We start from the raw sequence: 21,985 nt of genomic DNA, 5'->3' as shown, positions 1-21,985 counted from the left end.
GTTTTCTCATGAGGCATTGTACTTTTGCAAAACTGTATAGCTAAACCTTTTAAGCAGCAGAAGAAAACATATAGTTTCATATAGTTAAGAGCATAGTTTCTGGGGTCAACCAGGATTAAATTCTTGTTTCCCCACTTAATTTGACTATGAGGAGTTAACATGGAAAATGACATATTTCATCAGTAAAACTACGACTGTAATAGTACTACTTTTATTGGTCTGTTTGGAATCAGATGAAGTAATAGTGCCTGTAGAGGCCAGACACAGCATGAGGCTTGGCACATGCTAATAAAATGATGCTGTTATTATTGTTTAGTATTAATAAATGTCATGTTATTGAAGTTCTTTTAGATTTGGATTTTTCAACTCATCCTCCAGTGTTTTGGAATTACATTATTTTTGTTTTCATGATACTTTTATAATTTTGAGATATCCCTTAAGATTAAGTTGATAGTGTTCAGAGTTTAATGAAAGAAAGATTTCTCAAAAGAATGAGCATATGAACCTGATTTTCCTGAAAGTTAGTTGTCTGATTGATAGAACTTCTCTGCTGCCATGTGACCCCACGCCCCTCCAAAAAAAAATTAAAGGAAAAGATAGTTTGAAAAAAATTGCATGAATATGCTCTTCATTGCATCAGACTTCTAGACAAACTAAACCACCAAAATGATTTTCTTCTTTATATGAGGTCCTAATGTAAATTCTCAGATGGATTTCTTTGGGTTTTATTTAATTTGCTACAAATGTTAAGAAAAAACTTTTTAGACAGACATATTTTTGTTGAAACTATCAAAGCAGCAAGTGAAAATAACTTTTATATATCACTTCTGTGTTTCTTACCTAGGTGAGATTAGTAATGATCCCATAACATTTAACACAAATTTAATGGGTTACCCAGACCGTCCTGGATGGCTTCGATATATCCAAAGAACACCATATAGCGATGGAGTCCTTTATGGGTCTCCAACAGCCGAAAATGTGGGGAAACCAACAGTCATTGAGGTAATTTACTTAGAGCAAAATTATATTCTTGTTTATTTGTAATTGTTTCAAATGCAATTAAAGTTATGTGGCAGTGGTTTTCAGTATTTTATGTATGAAAACATATGAGATAACATTTGGAAATATACCATTTCTTTCTGTTCATCTACAGAGTTTTCTGTTTCAGCTTTTATATATAAAAAGGGCAGTCTAAATTAGTGAAAAAAATTAAAAGACATTTAAAATAAATAGATTCCTATGAATTCTATTTAAGAAGATGAATCCACTTATTTCCTCCAGATTTTAAATTCAGATTTCATGTTCATTCAAATACAAGCATTTAAACAGATGTCTTTTGAGCCCCTACCATGTACTGAGCATTATGATAGGTGTTCATGGTAGAAAAATGAATAGTAGCCATCCCCTGCCATGTCTTACAGTTCTGGAGTTGAAGCACTGGAATGGAAACTCAGACTTAGCCAACACTGACATAACTGTTATAATAAGAAGGTGCTGTCTGATGCAGAGTTGTAAGAGGGTAAATAGAAATTCACTAAGTAGAAGGAAGGCTATTTTAGGAAGAAGGCACAGCACATCAAAATCTTAGAGGCATAAACAAAACCACATGGTCTTAGAGAACTTTAGGGGTAGTTAGAGGACAGCATGCACTCCAGAGGCCAAATGATGGGAACAGAGGTGTTGATGCTGATACAGGCAGATCTTGGAGGGCTCTGTAAGCCATGCAGATATGTTTGACCTTGACTTTGGGAGTTATGGTGGTGCTATAATTAATCAGATTTTTATCAGTACCTGACATCATACCTGGAAGATATTAGAAATTAAGACAATAAGGACTTCCCTGGCAATCCAGTGGTTAAATCCAGTAGTTGCTGCTGCTGCTGCTAAGTTGCTTCAGTTGTGTCCGACTCTGTGTGATCCCATAGACGGCAGCCCACCAGGCTCCTCCGTCCCTGGGAGTCTCCAGGCAAGAACACTGGAGTGGGTTGCCATTAAGGCTCCACATTTTCTCTGCAGGGGACATGGGTTGGATCCTTGGTCAGGGAACTAAGATTCCACATGCCATGTGGCATGGCCAAAATAAAAAAAGATATTAAGACAATAAAAACAATGATGACATCAAACCTTTAATGGGAATTAATTTTTTTTTAATAAATGGATATAAATGCTAAAAGGTTTCACTCTTTACTATACCTAACAAAATCAGAATTACACTGGCAATTAATAGCAAGAGAGTTGTACAGTTTTAGGCCTCGATGCCTCTAAGATCTTAAATTGGAATTTAAAAAAAAAATTATTGTTTTTAATTGAAGGATAATTGCTTTACAATATTGTGTTGGTTTCCTCTGGATATCAGCGTGAATGAGCCATAGGTATACCTATGTCCCCTCCCTCTTGAACTTAACTCTCCAATTCTGTAAAGACTTACTGGTAGTGACCAGGGCACCAGCATCGGAACTGCTTGTGGAATTGCCAGGGGTTTGCACAGGTCATGGGTGGCATGTTTTCTACCACCAGAAATTTGTAGTAATTTTACAAATTCTGAGGAGGCTACACGTTTTGCGTTTTTCTCCAAAGTTTTAATCAGCCATGGACTGTGGATATGAACTTCCATGTTGACTGAGAGAAGGTGTTTCTTCATCTGAACTGAAGTTTGTATTAACATGACTTTTCAATGATGTCTGTCTATAAATCTGCTTTCTTAAGGCAGTGTTGATATAGAATATATGTAGATATAGGAAAGTTATTTGGAGTTATTGTCAAAATAATTTTTAAAATATGTAGTAAAGTTATAAAAGAAATATATAAATGGAAGTCACCACGTTGCTAGATTCAAAAAGAAAAACATAGTTACCTGGATAGATTCAAAGAAAGCGTTGACTAAAATTCAACACTTCTTCTTGGTAAGAGAAAAGAAACTCTGAGCAAACTAGGAAAGCAAGTGAGCTTCCTTAACCTAATAGGTTATATATGGAAACTAATAGCAAACATCATTTTTTAATGGGAAAACACTAGGAGAATTCCATTTAAATTCAGGGACAAAACAAGGATAGCTCCCTTTATCACATCTATTACAGAATATTTTAGAAGTCCTAACCAGTGCAGTAAATAAAGAAATTTATAAGTGTTTGAAAGGAAGAAATGGAATAGTCAATGATATAAAGAGTCTGTAGGCTATTAAAATCTTAAGAAAGCCTGGCAGTAAGTTATAGGATTGATATAAAAAACTTAATCATTTTGATATTTGGCAAAACTAATACAGTTATGTAAAGTTTAAAAATAAAATAAAATTTAAAAAAAACTTAATCATATTTATTTATTAAATAAGTATTGAGAAAAATGCAAGTTTTTAAAAGATACCATTTTTAGCAATAAAATTCTAATGTACTTGAAATAAATCTAACAAAAGGTATATATGGGAAAAATTATAAAATTTTATTGATTTTAAATAGTGCCTGAATAAATAAAAAGCTATCCTATCATTCAAGGATAGGAAGACTCAAAATCATGAAAGCATTGATTTCTCCCTAATTGATCTATAGATTCAGTGCAGTTCAAAAAAAAAAATCTCAATAGGTTATTTCACAAAACTTGACAACTAAAATTGTCTAAGTCTAAAATTGATAAATTAATGACCAAGAAAAATCAAGACTTTTAAAGACTTTCCTTTTAAAGAGGAAAAAAAAAAAGGGAGTAAAATTTCTTTCCTTTCCAGATATCAAGATTTATTGTGAATCTGTAGTAACCAATCATAAGTTTGTATTGATACACGAATAGAGAAATTAACCAATGAATAAAGTAGGGAGCCCAGAGACAGGTCCATGTACTTAAAGAACAACAGTACATATCTAAAGAAATGGTACCACATATCACAGATTAGGAAAAAGGAAGCCTATTGACTGAAACTCAGCTGCATGACAAACATAAAATTAGATTCTTACTTCCCAAGAAATACAAAATTCATGTCTAGGTATATTGAAGATTTAGCAAATTTTTAAGCTATTATATAAAAATGTAGATTTATCTCTGGGCTTTCTGTTTTGTTCCACTGATCTGTATTTCTGTCTTTGTGCCAGTACTATACTGTCTTTATGACTGCAGCTTTATAATATAGTCAGAAGTCAGGAAGGTTGATTCACCCAGAGATAAATCCATGCACCTATGGACACCTTACCTTTGACAAAGGAGGCAAAAATATACAATGGAGGAAAGACAGTCTCTTTAACAAGTGGGAAAATTGGTCAACCACCTGTAAAAGAATGAAACTAGAATACTTTCTAACACCATACACAAAAATAAACTCAAAATGGATTAAAGATCTAAATGTGGGACCTAATTAACCTTAAAAGCTTCTGCACATCAAAGGAAACTATTAGCAAGGTGAAAAGACACCCTTCAGAATGGGAGAAAATAATAGCAAATGAAGCAACTGACAAACAACTAATCTCGAGAATATACAAGCAACTCCTACAGCTCAACTCCAGAAAAATAAATGACCCAATCAAAAAATGGGCCAAAGAACTAAATAGACATTTCTCCAAAGAAGACATACAGATGGCTAACAAACACATGAAAAGATGCTCAACATCACTCATTATCAGAGAAATGCAAATCAAAACCACTATGAGGTACCATTTCACACCAGTCAGAATGGCTGTGATCCAAAAGTCTACAAGTAATAAATGCTGGAGAGGGTGTGGAGAAAATGGAACCCTCTTACACTGTTGGTGGGAATGCAAACTAGTACAGCCACTATGGAGAACAGTGTGGAGATTCCTTAAAAAACTGGAAATAGACCTGCCTTATGATCCAGCAATCCCACTGCTGGGCATACACACTGAGGAATCCAGAAGGGAAAGAGACACGAGTACCCCAGTGTTCATCGCAGCACTGTTTATAATAGCCAGGACATGGAAGCAACCTAGATGTCCATCAGCAGATGAATGGATAAGAAAGCTGTGGTACATATACACAATGGAGTATTACTCAGCCATTAAAAAGAATACATTTGAATCAGTTCTAATGAGGTGGATGAAACTGGAGCCTATTATCCAGAGTGAAGTAAGCCAGAAAGAAAAACACCAATACAGTATACTAACGCATATATATGGAATTTAGAAAGATGGTAACAATAACCCTGTGTACGAGACAGCAAAAGAGACACTGATGTATAGAACAGTCTTATGGACTCTGTGGGAGAGGGAGAGGGTGGGAAGATTTGGGAGAATGGCATTGAAACATGTAAAATATCATGTATGAAATGAGTTGCCAGTCCAGGTTCGATGCACGATACTGGATGCTTGGGGCTGGTGCACTGGGACTACCCAGAGGGATGGAATGGGGAGGGAGGAGGGAGGCGGGTTCAGGATGGGGAACACATGTATACCTGTGGCGGATTCATTTTTATATTTGGCAAAACTAATACAGTTATGTAAAGTTTAAAAATAAAATAAAATTTAAATTAAAAAAAATTAAAAAAAAATAAAATAGCACAACTACTGTTAAAAAAAAAAAAAAAAAGATCTAAATGTAAGACCAGAAACTATAGAACTCTTAGAGGAAAACATAGGCAGAACACTCTCTGACATAAATGACAGCAAGATCCTCTATGACCCACCTCCCAGAGTAATGGAAATAAAGACAAAAATAAACACATGATACAAGCTTTTGCACAATGAAAGAAACTATAAGCAAGAATAAAAGGCAGCCTTTAGAATGGGAGAAAGTAATAGCAAATGAAACAACTGACAAAGAATTACTCTCCAATATACAAGCAGCTCAATACCAGAAAAATAAACAACCCAATCAAAAAGTGGACCAAAGAACTAAACAGATGTTTCTCCAAAGAAGACATACAGATGGCAAACAAACACATGAAAAGATGCTCAACATCACTCAAAACCACAGTGAGGTACCATCTCACACCAGTCAGAATGGTTGCCATCAAAAAGTCTACAAACAGTAAATTCTGGAGAGGGTGTGGAGAAAAGGGAACCCCCTTACAGTGTTGATAGGAGTACAAAGTGATACAGCCACTATGGAGAACAGTGTAGAGATACCTTAAAAAACTGGAAATAGAGCTGTCATATGACCCAGCAATCCCACTGCAGGGCATGGGCATACACACCGAGGAAACCAGAATTGAAACAGACACATGTTTCCAAATGTCATTGCAGCACCATTTACAATAGCCAGGACATGGAAGCCACCTGGATTTCCATTGGCAGACGAATGGATAAGAAAGCTGTGTATCAGATCAGTCGCTCAGTTGTGTCCGACTCTTTGCGACCCCATGAATCGCAGCACACCAGGCCTCCCTGTCCATCACCAACTCCCGGGGTTCACCCAGACTCATGTCCATCGAGTCAGTGATGCCATCCAGCCATCTCATCCTCTGTCGTCCCCTTCTCCTCCTGCCCCCAATCCCTCCCAGCATCAGAGTCTTTTCCAACGAGTCAACTCTTCGCATGAGGTGGCCAAAGTACTGGAGTTTCAGCTTTAGCATCATTCCTTCCAAAGAAATCCCAGGGCTGATCTCCTTCAGAATGGACTGGTTGGATCTCCTTGCAGTCCAAGGGACTCTCAAGAGTCTTCTCCAACACCACAGTTCAAAAGCATCAATTCTTCAGCGCTCAGCCTTCTTCACAGTCCAACTCTCACATCCATACATGACCACTGGAAAAACCATAGCCTTGACTAGACGAACCTTTGTTAGCAAAGTAATGTCTCTGCTTTTGAAGCTGTGTATACACAATGGAATATTACTCAGCCATTAAAAAGAACACATTTGAGTCAGTTCTAATAAGATGGATGAAACTGGAGTCTATTATACAGAGTGAAGTAAGTCAGAAAGAGAAACACCAATACAGTGTATTAATGCATATATATGGAATTTAGAAAGATGGTAATGATGACTCTATATGCAAGACAGCAAAAGAGACACAGATGTAAAGAATAGACTCTTGGACTCTGTGGGAGAAGGCAAGGGTGGGATGATTTGAGAGAATAGCATTGAAACGTGTATTACTATGTGTGAAATAGATGGCCAGTGCAAGTTCGATGCATGAAGCAGGGCGCTCAAAGCCGGTGCTCTGGGACAACCCAGAGGCATGGGGTGGGAGGGCTTTTCAAGATGGGGGGACACATGTATACCTGTGGCTGATTCACATCAATGTGTGGCAAAAACCACCACAATATTGTAAAATGATTAGTCTCCAATTAAATTAATTTAAGAAATGTAGAGGAGTATCTTTCTGAATTTGGGGGTAGGAAAGGATATCTTAAATAAAACCTAAATATTTTTTACTTAAGAGAAATACTTGATCAAGTTACCATAGTAAACTTGTGAACTTCCATTCATGAGAAGAAAACTTTAAAGAAAAGACAACCCACAAACTGGAAGATAATATTTGAAATATATATAACTGACTAATAAGAAGTATGTAAACTATGAAAAAGGACACCTACAATTTCAGTAAGAAAAAGACATGAATGGACATTTTTACCAAAGAGAAGACATAAATGCCATTTAAGTAAAGAAGTTTACTCTCATCACTATAAGGAGGAATATTCAAATTAAGACTGCAGTGAGAATTTTACCCTCAGTAAAGTTCTTTGGCAGTGGATGTGGGAATTGAACTAATCACTTTTACATAGCTGAATATTGTGGTACCCTATGATCTAGCCATTCCACTTCTACATATGAACTTAAATACTTGCAGGGAATTCCCTGGCGTTCCAGTGATTAGGACTTGGTGCTTTTACTGCTGTGGCCTGGGGTTTAATCACTGGTCGAGGAACTAGGATCCTGCAAGCCATGTGGTGTGACTAAAATATAAAAAAAAGAAATATTTGCAAATGTCCAGCACCCAAAGGCATGCACAGTCATGTTCCTTGAGCAATGTTTGCATAGTAAAACATTGGAAACCCACAAACCAACCGAGACCCAGAAGTCCATCAACAGGAGAGTAGATAAATAATTCCTGGAATTATTATTTCACATAGTGAACACTTACAGCAAGAATGAAGTTAGACTTGCCTGGCAGCATGAATAAATGCTTTACACATAATGCTGGAAAAAACCCCACACCTCTGAAGACTAGTTTATGATCTTTATAGAGTTCAAAAGCTATCAAAGTGAACAATGTATTTTAAACATACATGCATGTATAATAAAACTATATTTAAAACTAATGGGATGATAAACACAAAATCCAAAATGGTTTCTCTGGTGGGAGAAAGGCAAGCAGCTAGGACAGAAGAGAAACACGTGTGTTGAGCCATGATTCACAGGGGTTCATTATACCCTACTACCAAAATATAAGGTTATGAATGAGTATCAAATAATATCTTTAAAAATGATGAAAACAGCATATATTTCATCTAACACAAGTAGTGTTTTATCTGTAAATAACTCATATCCATCTATAAAAACATTTTTAGCATTTTAAAATATTCTTTTAATAATATAGTGAAAAGATTTTGCATATCTTAAATTTAGTCACTTACATCCATAATTTATTCAGTAGATATTTATTAAGCATCTAAAATAAATCAGCCACTGTTTTAGAAATAAGGGATCCAAAAGTGTACACATGTGCTTATCTCTTAGCTATGAAGGGCTTCACATCATGATAAGTAGACTTTGATAGATGATATTATAGTATTTAAATATCTCATTAGAAATGATAGAAGAATTGAATTCTGTTATAGCTTTTAAAATTAAGCATTAAATATAAATCTGGATAATAAAATCCTTCCTCCTGATTTATGAAAATGTTCTTCACTCTCTTATGTCGCCTATGATTTTAAAAAACTTATTAGAATTAAGAAATGTACAATAATGAACTTTCTGATAATTATGGGAAGGCTAGCCAGAAGAATATTACAGTTAATTTGAAAACGTTTAACTTTTTCTCCCTGATCATTAGCTTTAAGATGTTATAGCAAATAATATTTAGTATTTTTTTCCATTGAGAACATGATTAAAATTTTGCAGAGTAAACTTTTAAACTCATGAGCATTCCCAAATGTCTTTTGCTTCTTTGCAAACAATAATGCCCCATTTATTTAACGACTAGTCTTAATTTTAGTGTTTGGTTGCAAACCTCATGGATCATGTGTCCCAGCAGAGAGCAGCAAAGAAGTCACTGAATCCAAAAGAAATCTGACAGATTGTGGAGAGAGAACTTCTTTTATCTTTGTGGAATAATACACTTTTCAGGATATGTACTTTTAAATATTGTTAAAGTTTTAAAATTTTTAATTTCCAAATTCTGATTTTCACTGTTGTCTCAAAGGATACTTCTGATGAGGGTGATATATTTAAAGCTCATATATGATGCTTAAAATCTTTGATACTGGTTCTGAGTGTGCAAGATATTTCTGTTGTCTTACTTTTTTATCTCAGTGTCAACTATGGCTGCAATTACTGCCAGGACAGTGCTGGGATGCTAAGACGATCATTTGTTGTGTTTTGGTTTTTGAGGTACCGCAGGCCTGTCTGAGTGATTTCATATCTGTTATAAAGTTAATTATTCTTAGATTTTTGAAGCCACATCCTGCTGTTGGCCTTTGCTTTGTTGTTTGCAGTGGCTGTTTCTGAGTTGACTTTGATGTAAGTTCATTGACTCCACAAACATTTACCAATATTTTTTTGTGAAGGAATTGATTTGTGGTTTTGAGCATGTGCCATCAGACTGTGATCCTTACTGCTGTGCTCCATCGTGAGATATGATTTCCAAAGGGGTCCTGACATCTCCTGACTGGTTGGTGTGCAGTTTAGTACTAAATGCAGAGAACACAGAGATATGCTTGTTTTAAAGTGCACTTTCTGGTATGATCCTTAAGTTCCATTCAAAAGTACAGAAATAGATTTTGTATGTTTTTTTTTTTTTTTCCAAGTTTAGAATGGCTCTGGTAAGTAATTCATAATAGTTAATCCATTTACTAATGATGCATCTGCATTGCCACTGGCACTTAACAGTCTTCTATAAAAGGGTTTTTCTGATTTTAACTTGTTGTTTTAGCATGTTTAATAGACCTGACTAATTATCTATTTCCCATAACATTGCTAAAAGCTCTGATTCTTGTTGTTCAGAGAAGGAATATTTTGCAAGTATATAGACAAATAATGAAAATGGAAAGAACGACAATTTGTTTTCGTTTAGCCCTTAATGAATTTCATTTTTCAAATAACATTTCACTTCTTTAATATAACTTTCTTTTTCTAATAGATAACAGCCTATAATAGGCGTACCTTTGAGACCGCAAGGCACAATTTGATAATTAATATAATGTCAGCAGAAGGTAGGTATGGGAAAATACGTTATTGATTGTTTCCTTATTTGCAACAAGTATTTCACTTATGTTTTATAGGTATATAAAATCTAGTTCAGGATTTTAAAGCTCCGCATACCTACCATACCTAATGAAATAGTAAAATGTAGAAAAGAAAACAAGCAATAAAATTCATGACAAAATATCATGACTTGTTTTGGTGCTGAAAACCTCAGGACAGGGAGCCAAATATAGAGGCCACTTATTTCTCCAGGCCTTGGTTGAATCATCTGTTCAGCGGGACTAATACCATTCCTCTTGTAACTCTGAGGTAAGGAAGCGATCATTTAAGGCTCAAAATGTGCTTGACGTAAGGCTGGTCATAGAATTCATCATTGGTATGATTTTATTTTAAAACCTATCATAGCTTGTAGTCTAGTTGTGTTGATGATAAAGAAATGTCAATGGAAATAAACCATCATTTGGGTCATCATTTGGGTCACAGTCTCCTTTCTAAATAGCTAATCATTTAGCTGGAGTAATTGTTGGAGTCCATCAGCAATTTAGAATTACACATGCTCAAATTGTTAAGTGATACCTTAGGATTTAGAAGGTTAGGGACACAAGAGTTACTCCGACACCTAGCATATTCTGATGCTGTTTTGGCATTCAGTTGGGAAAGACATACCCCTAAAAACTTTGTGGTTAAAATTTATAAATCATGGGATGCTATACCAGATATCATTTGTGAGGGTGATGGGAGAAGAACTGATACAATATTCCCCCCACCCCATCCCAGCACAGAAAAACAATTCTGTATCCTGAATAGGAAAATTCTTATTTCTTTTTTCTGCTGCTGCTGCTGCTGCTAAGTCACTTCAGTCGTGTCCAACTCTGTGCGACCCCATAGACGGCAGCCCGCCAGGCTCCCCTGTCCCTGGGATTCTCCAGGCAAGAACACTGGAGTGGGTTGCCATTTCCTTCTCCAATGCATGAAAGTGAAAAGTGAAAGTGAAGTCGCTGAGTCACGTCAGACTCTTTGCGACCCCATGGACTGCAGCCCACCAGGCTCCTCCGTCCATGGGATTTTCCAGGCAAGAGTACTGGAGTGGGGTGCCATTGCCTTCTCCGTCTGTTTTCTAGTACAACACATTTTATCAGGGCCTACTAATTTGGAATTCATAGTAATTCAGTAAAGGCTGTGTTTAAAGTTATCTTTACACTCTATGAAAGAAAGTAATTTCAATAGAAATGAAAATGTAATACAATACATAATTGAGGAGAATGCTTGATGATTTTGAACCCCTTAACATGAGTTTTTCCTTTTGGCATTTTAGCTGTATTAATTGCAGACAACAAATGTGCTAGTTTAAAATTTAAAATGACCGTTCCTAGCTGCTCAGTTGGTAAAGAATCTGCCTGCAATGCAGTAGATCTGGGTTCGATCCCTGGGTTGGGAAGATCCCCTGGAGAAGGAAATGGCAAACCACTCCAGTACTCTTGCCTGGGGAATTCCATGGACAGAGGAGCCGGGCAGGTTAGAGTCCATGGGACTGCAAAGAGCTGGACACGACCGTGTGACTTTCACTGTTACTTTCATATATGAGAAGAAAGTCCAAGTGCCCATTCCTTTGGCCAGGACAGAAGATTCTCCGTCCACTTTTCCACTGCCCAGGGGCTTTTGTAATTGTGTACCCAATTGTAATTGGGTACTTGCTGTCCAAGCTGTCTATGTAAAATTGGAATATCTTTAATGAGAAGAATGGTTGTGACGTTCCTTTTCCTTGGGAATCTATCAGTTTAGTTATATTACAGTGGACTTGGACCACTAACCTCACGAGTATGTTCTCAGAGGGACTCAGAAATCTTTTGCAAGGTATTTTGAATCCCTACGAGCAAAGAGTTGGACACGACTTAGCGACTGAACCACAACAACAAATTGAAAAATAACCTGGCCTATGGTTTGAACTGCTTTCTTTTCAAGTCTGGTCTCAGTCTAGTCGACACAGAATATATCCTAACAGGTGATGCTGACGTGTGGGAACCATATTCAAGCAGATACTAATGGAAGACTGCTAGTCAACTATAGGATTGAAAGTTGGCCTGAGGGGCTATTTATCTAAGTTAGGGTTGGAAGAGGACGAATATCTGGGTTTAGAAAGCCTCCTTTTATAGATTATTAGATTGCATTAGATAGTAAGAGTGAGGGGAGGAGGAGAATGAGGGGACAGAGAATGAGATGGTTGGATGGCCTCACAGACCCAATGGACATGAATTTGAGGAAACTCCAGGAGATAGAGGAGCACAGAGGAGCGTGGTGTGCCTGCCATTCATGGGGTCACAAGGAGTTGGCCACGACTGAGTGAACAGCAGCAGTGGCCAAACCTCTGAAAACCAGTGCAGTCATTTTTCCTTGCTCTTTTTGCTGGAATGCATGTGGTCATTAGGGTATGCATCTGTGGGCGACCTATATGTGGGCTGTTGCCCCCAGATAAGGTGAGGAAAAGCAGTAACGGGAGCTGAGCGTCAGGATAACCATACTCAGTTCTGTCTCCTGTCTGGGAGCTGCCTCCTGCTCTGGGAGGTCTAATGGGAAATGAGTCGTGTGGAATCGCACAGTGTGAAGCCCAAGGAGAATGTAGAGTGATTCTCTGAATCAGGTTTTACTGCCACCACTCTGTTGGCCTTCTGTTCCCTTGGCCTCCGTGATGTCCAATTATAGCAGGTGCGGGATTTCCCCAAAGTTAGAAAGCTCTGGTGACTCCTCTCTAGGAGACTTGGCAAGAGCACTTGGCTTGGGTAGACGGCAGGCAGCTTACACTGCCTGGAGCCACGGAAGGGTGTGGCAGCTGCCAGCCTCTTTAGGAGCCATGGAAGGTCACAGGCATTAGGGAAGGCCAGGGAGCAGCTCTCCAAGGAGGAGCCTCGATGATAAACAGGAAAAAGTTTTGCATGCTTTTTTTGACAAGTGGATTTAAAAACACCGAATGAAGTGAATAGATGATAGAATTCTAGCCTACTCAACAAACTATACTTGGTATTATTTATAAATATTATTTATTGCCAAGAAACTGTTCTTCCTGACATTTTTCTGCATGACTGTTTCTCAGTATGGGGTGGGGGTGGGGGAAATGTAACATGATTAAGGTACTGTTTATCTATATAAAACAGGAAACGTATCTGTATAAAACAGGAAACTTATCTACATCAAAGAGAATAAACAGCATATTTTAGAAGATTACAGATGGACTATACATCAAACAAATCTAACAAAATCATAAGCAGAATAAATTACAGTGTAGGAGAAGGATGAAAAGCCGTCTGTGATTAGGGCTTTGAAAAACTTAATCTTTAGAGACACTACACTCCAGAAAACTCTCCTGAAAACTCTAGAGCCAGAATATCTCCTGACTTCAGCTCTGGCGTCAAATGTCCTTTAATATTAAAGAGGCTTCATAATAAATGAGGTCATCGAGGTTTTAGTTATTGTATAATTTTAATTTTTGGTTTATTAAATAAGAATGGACAGATAGTACATGAGTTATAGTAAGTCAGAGGGGAAAAGACCCTGGTGCTGGGAAAGATTGAGGGCAAGAGAAAGGGTCAACAGGATGAGATGGTTGGACGGCATCACTGACTCAATGGACATGAGTTTGAGTAAACTCTGGGAGTTGGTGATGGACAGGAAAGCCTGGCGTGCTGCAGTTCATAGGGTCACAGAGTTGGACACAACTGTGCCACTGAACAACAACAATACATAATGTAATTATTATTGGGGACTTTAAATCTGTGGATAGTCCAGAAATTTTCACAGCAGAATCCAAATAAGTAATGTGTGCATATTATTATAATAATTGCTAAAGCTTAATATTTTCTAAGTTCTTACATTGGGAGCTCTAGTGAGCACTTTATATACACAGTCTCTTTTAGCTCAGGTAAAAATCATGTGAGGTAAGTTCATATGATCTAAAAATTAGCTTCCTCTTCTGAAAGTATGGAGAAAAATACAAGTGCCTACTCACTTTCTGATTGTGAGTATTAAATATGGTAATTCACCTGTTTTCTTTGAAAGTAGCTTTTATTATTACAGAAATATTACTAAACAAAAAGAAAGCTATTCTTTGTCTTAATAGAACAGCCAGAATATAGGAAATGACATTTTATAATTCAAGACTAACATTTGAGAAACTGAAATCAATTATATTTATTTCAAGTTTCTTATATCCAGAGTCTGAATTGGACATTGGGTTGGTTTAAAATATTCTTTTTGTCATCTTTAGAGGGAAATTATTGATGAGACATTGAGGAGGAAAAAAGCTAGGTAAATGTCTAACAATGTGAGATATGGAATTTCAAGAGAAACTTTACGATTTCTCTAGAATATCTAATTATGGAGTGATCCAAAGGATGAAATAGTTATGATTTCAAAGTACTTATTGAAAATGCAGTCAGTATTTATTTTAGTTAAATGTAATGTTTTAGCATGCTCTAAAAAGATCAGTGATACTGCAAATTAAAAATGCGGTTTTCCGTATCCTATATAAGCAACCCACAAATAAGTCCCGGTATTTTGTCATATCTTCTCTATTTGAAAGGATACTGTTCTGTGTCTCAGCTTCCTCCTCTGTTCAAATAGAAATAGCACTGCCTAGGGTTGTAATGATTAAACAACATGAAAAAGATCTGTCAACTTTAAGACACTACAAACACAAAATATTTTTCTCAGTTCTGGAAATGCTGCTTCTACCTGGGTACGTTGGCCAGGTGAGGAGGCTGGCAGGCCACTGGCAAGTTAGAGACAGATACAAGATTTGGCATTTTTCCTTTTCTTTCTTTGTTTCTTTTTCCTATAATTGCAAACTGCTCTGGTGTCCCTTGGATTTGATTACATCATAGATAAAATTCTGGGTCAAATGTATGTGGTGTTTTTAGATAAGATACAGCCTCTGTTACACGGAAAGCCTTTGAAGTCAGGAATAATATTGTTCCCCAAAGCCAGGACTGTGACATGTCAACAAATCTCAAGTTGTTTTGTTTCCCGTTCAAAAGACTCCCTCATTAAAGGTGTGCATACCCTTTTCCCACCAAAATTAGACTTCCCGTTACCCTATCAAGCAGAATTCTTCATCAAAAATATGAATGTAGAAGAAATGCTGGCCAGCGAGGTTCTTGGAGACTTCCTGGGGGCCGTGAAAAATGTGTGGCAGCCCGAGCGCCTGAACGCCATAAACATCACGTCAGCCCTCGACCGGGGCGGCCGGGTCCCACTGCCCATCAACGACATGAAGGAGGGGTAAGCAGACTTCATCTCATCGCTTTAAGTGTGGATTTTTAAATGTGGCGATATTACCAAACTTAGTGTAGATGGAAGAGGGCCTGTGGCATTTTTCTTTTTAATAAGCGATAGGTATTGCAGAGATGTGGAAAAAAAATAGCAATTTTCTGTATTGACAAAGAGGTTACGTTAATGGTCCTTTATATCTGATGTTCCAGGTCCTTTGAAAGCTAATTGTAGATCAGGACTTGCATCATAAATTACAGTGCTAAGTCTTTTTTGTACCTTCTGTAGAGAAGCTGATTATTTAGGGCCCCGAGTTTCAAAGGAAATTGATGCCCCAGTTATCAGCTGCAGAAGGACATACAGATTGCTGTAACTTTATTCTAGGAAACTATTTCTTCGCCTTTAACATTCTTTCCACCATGTGGCGATGATTGATGGCTGGGGTGGATTTGAAACCCATCCTAAAGCCTGGCCTTGTCACTCACAAGCTGGGTGACATTGGGCAAACTGCTGCACCCCTCTGGGCTTCAGCTTCCTCGTCTGCTCCAATGGGAACAACCTTGGGGTTGTGGTGAGGATTAAAGAGAGAATGCATTTGAAAGGGACTTGTCTATTCTCAAGTCTTACATATATAGAATGTGACTTACACCCTTGTAGGGGTTGTAAAACACTTATACCTGAGCACGATGACAGATTGAATGCCCACATTGATGAAATTTTACTGTTTAATTTCTAATCTGCAAGTTGAGGCAGATCTGCTTTTTTAAAAAAAACTAAATCCTATAAAAGTACGAGATACAGAATAAATCACATTGTGCATAACATATGCTTTTCCATCTTCTCTTTTATCCATATTTTTGGTAACATTTATACAGAGGACATCTGGAATTAACCAGAATGTCTGGATTAATAAGAATCAAATGTAAGGGCAACTTCAAAGGAGAACTTTGTTGGAAATAAGGGAAGAAATCCCAAATAGACACAGATAAGGTAGAGCAAGTAGTGAGAAAGGGGATGGAAGCATAAGCAATGACCTGTAAAGTCCAACTCACAAATTTCAGAATTCAGTTGTATCTCGTATGGTACAATAATGGATTTTTGAAGTCAGTCAAGCATACCTGCAAGTGTTCGGAGAAAAACAGTTGCTTTATTTCTTGCCTGTCTGCTCATTGGCTTTCTCTTTGAAAACAGAATTCTGGCCTTAACATTTTACTTCAGAGGTTACAACCTGGATCTTTTTCCCAGTGAGTAATTAAAGTAGAACCATAGGAGGAGATGAACAGGAGTATCTCCCACATTCTCCAAATGTGGAGTCTATTAAAGAAATGTTTGTTGATTTGGCTCTATTGAGTCTTAGCTGTGTCATGTAGGATGTGTGGTTGCTGTGCACAGGCTAGCTGTGGTGCTGGGCTTAGTAGTTGGAGTGCATGGACTTAGTTTCCCCATGGCATATGGAATCTTGGTTCTCCCACCAGGGATCGAACCCACGTCCCCTGCATTGCAAGGTAAATTCTTAACCAGTGAACTGCCAGGTAAGTCCCTGGAGTCTTCAACAGTTTCTTAAAGTAATGTGTTCCACAGCGATTGTTAAAACAATGACTAAAAGATGCTGGAGGAAGCAACAGGAAAACCAGTCATTGGAAGAGTCCACCATAGTTGTGTTTCCTTCTGGCCTCACCCCTTCCCTAATCAGTAGTGTAGGCCCCACCCACAGAGGCACTTTTAGCCACCACTAGACTAAATTAAGGGCTTTCCTGGTGGCTCAGATGGTAAAGAATCTGCCTGCAATGCGGGAGACCTGGGTTCGCTCCCTAGGTCAGGAAGATCCCCTGGAGGAGGGCATGGCACCCACTCCAGCATTCTTGCCTAGAGAATCTCCCTGGACGGGGAGTCTGGTGGGCTCCAGTCCATGCAGTCACAAAGAGTTGGACGTGACTGAGTGGCTAAGCACAGCACAGAGACTAAATTGAGCTAACACCTCTCTAAACCAAACTCTGACTTAAAACGGTACTGTTCAAATGTGTCTAGCTTGAGAATTGCCAGTAGAGTTTATTAAAAATATATCTAGGTTCCTGGCCTCTGATCCCCCCTAGAGATTCTGGATCTTTTGAGTCTAGGGCTGGGCCTGAGCATGTGAGTCTAAATTAAGAACAGAATTTCTTGTTCTACAAGTACTTGTTGGGAATCTAGTCATTAGCTGATGACCCCCAGCACCTGCTAGCAGGAGGCATGTGTTGTCAGTCCCGTGGCATTTATTTGGACCCTGTTGTCTCAGATCCCTTCCCAACTAGAAATGCTTTCCATGAGTTTTAATTTAATGTTAAGCTGCAACCTTTACAAAGTATTCATATGGTAAGTCATTTAAAATAGAATTTCTATAAATTGTACCCAATGCCAACTTTATAACTCCAGTGTACCTATATGAGCACCAATGGAGTAGGATCCTACTTGAGTATAATTGCATAAGAAAAATTTGTCCCTGGAAATCATTTTGCATGTTTTCTTTGGTTGTTATGTAATGTCAAGGTAACAAAAATACGTTTGTTTTTTTTACCCTATTTGCCTTAAATTTAGAATAAATTCAGTGCTTAACTCACCTCTTGTGCCTTTCTTCCTTTTTAATGGTGAATATCATGATTCTTAATTCATTTGTTGAACTTTTAGGGGGGCTTTCCCTGGTGGCTCAGCAGTAAAGAATTCACCTGCAGTGCAGGAGATGTGGGTTCAATTCCTGGTCAGGAAAATTCCCTGGAGAAGGAAATGGCAATGTACTCTGGTATTCTTGCCTGAGAAATCCCATCCATGGACAGAGGTGCCTGGTGGGCTGCAGTCCATGTGGTCATAAAAGAATCGGATGTGACTTAGCGACTGAATAACAACATCATGATTCCTAATCCACTTATTAAAATTTTTGCCTCTGTACTTTCTTTTGAAAGTAACATGGCCTATAAATGTCATTAAAAATGAAATACTGGAAAGATCAAGGATATGGTCAGAGATGCAAAGGAATTGCATCACTTTATTTTCTAAAATTGTATTTAAAAATATACTTCAGAAGTATTAAACACCTACTAACTGTGTTCTGCTTTATTCTTTGAGTGAGTTTCAGTCCGTGATTTAAAAAAATCTCCTTAAATTATTTCCTATTCTGATGCATGGCAGCCACAATTTACTAACTGAAAAGTTTTCCACATTAGTCAAACTCGCAGCAGATGGCCAAGAGGACTCTCAGTAGTAGACCCTCGGAGTAAGCCTCCAGCCCTTCCACAGCCCACAGTGCATTAAATATCAGTCACCAGGAGTCCCTGCTACAGCGCCCAAGCTCCTCGTCCTTCTCGATGTGCATTTTCCCACCCTCATTTCTGCAGACCTCACTGACAGCTTTTAAACTTCTAAATCTAACAGAAACCAATGGTAAAGATTTCCTTCAGAGTGAATAAGCTCCTGCAAAGGAAAGCTGAACCTCCTGAAAAGATTCCCTTTCACTTTCCAGACCCATAAGCCCAGGGCAACTGTGCTCTGTCTCTGGGTGTGGTCTCAGGGCTGCTTTTGCTCTTGACATTGAGCCAGAGACTAAGGACTCGTGGATGCATTTAGCCTGGGATAAAGCTGGTGGAAAGAGGAGCAGGTTCATATTTCAGTCTGAACATGGCGTAGCTGCCAACTCAGGGTGAGTGATGTGGTGTAAATGGTGGTTATGAAGGGAATGATGGGGTGTGAGGATTAAAGAATATACTCACTTTTCATAAGAGATTGTCAAACCTACCACTGTTTCCTCTGGTTACCAAAGCCTGTGGATCTAGCCTCAGTCAGCAACAGAGAATCCTAGTTTATTCTCTAGACAATCTCACAGAGTGCACACTCTAATTGATTGTCTGCTTTTTGCCCTGTGAAGGGCTCAGAGAGAAGTTACACTTGGAGAAGAAAATGTAAGTCAGAGGCTGCCAAAGACTCATCTGATCCAAGGCCATGGTCCTGGGCAGTCTATAGTGCTCTGCTCAGTCAGTCCCCATCGTTGGTGATTTATAAGATAGCCCTTTATTCTTAAATAATGTGCCTCCTGTATTTTTGATGCAACTATTCTTTATTTTAGGGAATGATGATATGAGATTGGACTTTTTGAGCCTTTAATAACAAAATTGGAAGCCAATATAAGCCCATTTTTATAAATATAAAAATAAGTCAATTAAAAAAAATCCATGCAACTCTGTATCTATATAACTATATGTCTTTAATTTCTATTCTTCTAAGTTCTAGGCATAGATTTATTTTCTTTCTTCCATTGTTTAGCATTTAGTAAATGCTTTTTATGGGGGAATAATGTATTACTCTCTAGGGTACAGTTATTTAAAGAGTACAGTTGAAACATATACATTACCATATGTAAAATAGGTAGCCAGTGGGAATTTGCTGTCTGATGCAGGGAACTCAAAACCAGTGCTCTGTAACAACCTAGAGGGATGGGATGGGGAGGGAGGGGACATATGTACACCTATGGCTGATTCATGTTGATGTATGGCAGAAACCATCACAAGATTATAAAGTAATTATCCTCCAATTAAAAATAAAATTAAATTTAAAAAATAAAGAGTATAGTCTATGCTCACATCTCTTAGGGACCAGAAAGTAATCAGATAATTAGAAAACAGTGTTGTATGTATTGTAGTTAAGGTATTCATGGAGATGACTCCTCCCCCACTTCTGGTCCATGTCAGAGGGTTCATAGAGGAGATGAGATTTAAAATACGAGTACAAATTAGCCATCCTAAAGGAAACCAGTCATGAATGTTCATTGGAAGGACTGATGCTGAAGCTGAAACTCTAATACTTTGGCCACCTGATGTGAAGAACTGACTCATTTGAAAAGACCCTGATGCTGGGAAAGATTGAAGGCGGGAGGAAAAGGGGAAGACAGAGGATGAGATGGTTGGATGGCATCACTGACTCAATGGACATGAGTTTAGGTGAACTCTGGGAGTTGGTGATGGACAGGTAAGCCTGGTGTGCTGCAGTCCATGGGGTCGCCAAGAGTCGGACACGACTGAGTGACTGAACTGAACTGAAATGAACAAATTAGCCAGCTCAAAAAATGATAAAGGGAGAGTTTGGGGAGAGGGAGCAGCTTGAGCAAGAGCCATTAGGTGGGAAGAAGCCAGGTAGATTTGGAAAGTTGCTTTGTGTGTGCAAATGGGGGACAGGGACCCACAAATAATAATGACCAAAGAGGTAAAGACCAGACCATGTTAAGACCTCGTACTCCAGGAAGAACTGTTTGGATTTTATCTTGTGTAGCACTAGGGACATTGCAAACAATCGTGTATGTTAACATTTTCATTTTAGCAAGTAGGCCTGCTGAGCCCCCCTGAACTGCACAAGCTAAAAGAGTAGATCAAACCCAAATGCCTCCTTTCTTCAAGCAAGAAAATCCTCCCACAAAATCCCCCAGAAAGGTCTGAGTCTTGGGTGCCAGTTGATAAGATCATTCTTCCCTTCTTGGGTAAAGAGGAGTGACAAACAGTAGTAGAAGTAGAGTCTAGAAATGACCTTTATTCTTTATTTTTTGTTCTGAATTAGATGCTGTATTTAGTTTTATGTCTTCTTTGTTTTTCATCTTATTTTTTAACTGACTGATATGCACAGAACAGAGAAGTGAACAGAGGCAAGAATCAACATATATTTTTAAGAGTTACCAGGTAGCATGTAACGTACCTGGACACTTTCTTCTCTAAACCGTCCTCTGTCTCTTATATACATAAAATCACGAATAAAATACATTCATCATTTGGACAACTAGGTAAGCAATATAATCATTGGATCTGTTTATCTGACTGTTGCTGGAAAAGCAGGAGAGTTTTGACATACTTTTTCTACCTGTAACATGGTTCTGCACTTTGTATGCGTGAAGACCATAGTAAATGGGTTTTACTTCAAGGGAAATTGAGTTGTTCAAATTGGAAGAAAAAGATTCTTCAGAGGAGCAAGATTTATTTCGAGTACTCAATTCCTAAGATTGTGAGTCACCATGTTTTGTTAACATTTGCTTGAGAGCCTTGTACTTGATAATACACTGCCATGCCATCTGTTTACATATGTTTGAAAGTTTGAAAGCATGGCTAAGATCATAAATGTAAAGATCATCCTCATTTCTCTTCATAAAAATTTTTAATTTCTGCCTACCAAAAAGCTAGCCTGTCAAAATAGCTGTAAATCAAAAACTGCGTATCAAAGATCTAGGAAAAGAGCAGATTATTAAAAATATATTTTAGCATGTATAGCATGAAATTATAATTATTACACATGGCCTCATACAAATTTATCTTTTAAAAAGCCAAGATGTTAAAACTTACTGGCTGTACAAAAAAAAACAAAAAACAATGAATACCTATTTTTTAAACTACAAGTCTAATCCAATATCTACTTCTCTGG

The 21,985-nt window shown here is 37.8% G+C and overlaps 1 protein-coding gene across 5 annotated transcripts in view; it reads left to right on the top strand.

The window, feature by feature from the left end:
- SGCE (sarcoglycan epsilon) overlaps positions 1 to 21,985 on the top strand; it is a 73,324-nt gene that overhangs the window by 27,684 nt on the left and 23,655 nt on the right. For all 5 annotated transcript variants that reach the window (XM_055589746.1, XM_055589745.1, XM_055589747.1 and 2 more), the window contains 3 exons: positions 845 to 1,002; positions 10,236 to 10,308; positions 15,373 to 15,571. In XM_055589746.1, the coding sequence (XP_055445721.1) occupies positions 845 to 1,002; positions 10,236 to 10,308; positions 15,373 to 15,571 (430 nt within the window). The remainder of the gene's footprint in view (positions 1 to 844; positions 1,003 to 10,235; positions 10,309 to 15,372; positions 15,572 to 21,985) is intronic.

This window comes from Bubalus kerabau, chromosome 8 (genome assembly GCF_029407905.1).
Source record: "Bubalus kerabau isolate K-KA32 ecotype Philippines breed swamp buffalo chromosome 8, PCC_UOA_SB_1v2, whole genome shotgun sequence".
Taxonomy (NCBI): Eukaryota; Metazoa; Chordata; class Mammalia; order Artiodactyla; family Bovidae; genus Bubalus; species Bubalus kerabau.
This window is presented reverse-complemented; position numbering and strand designations above follow the sequence as displayed.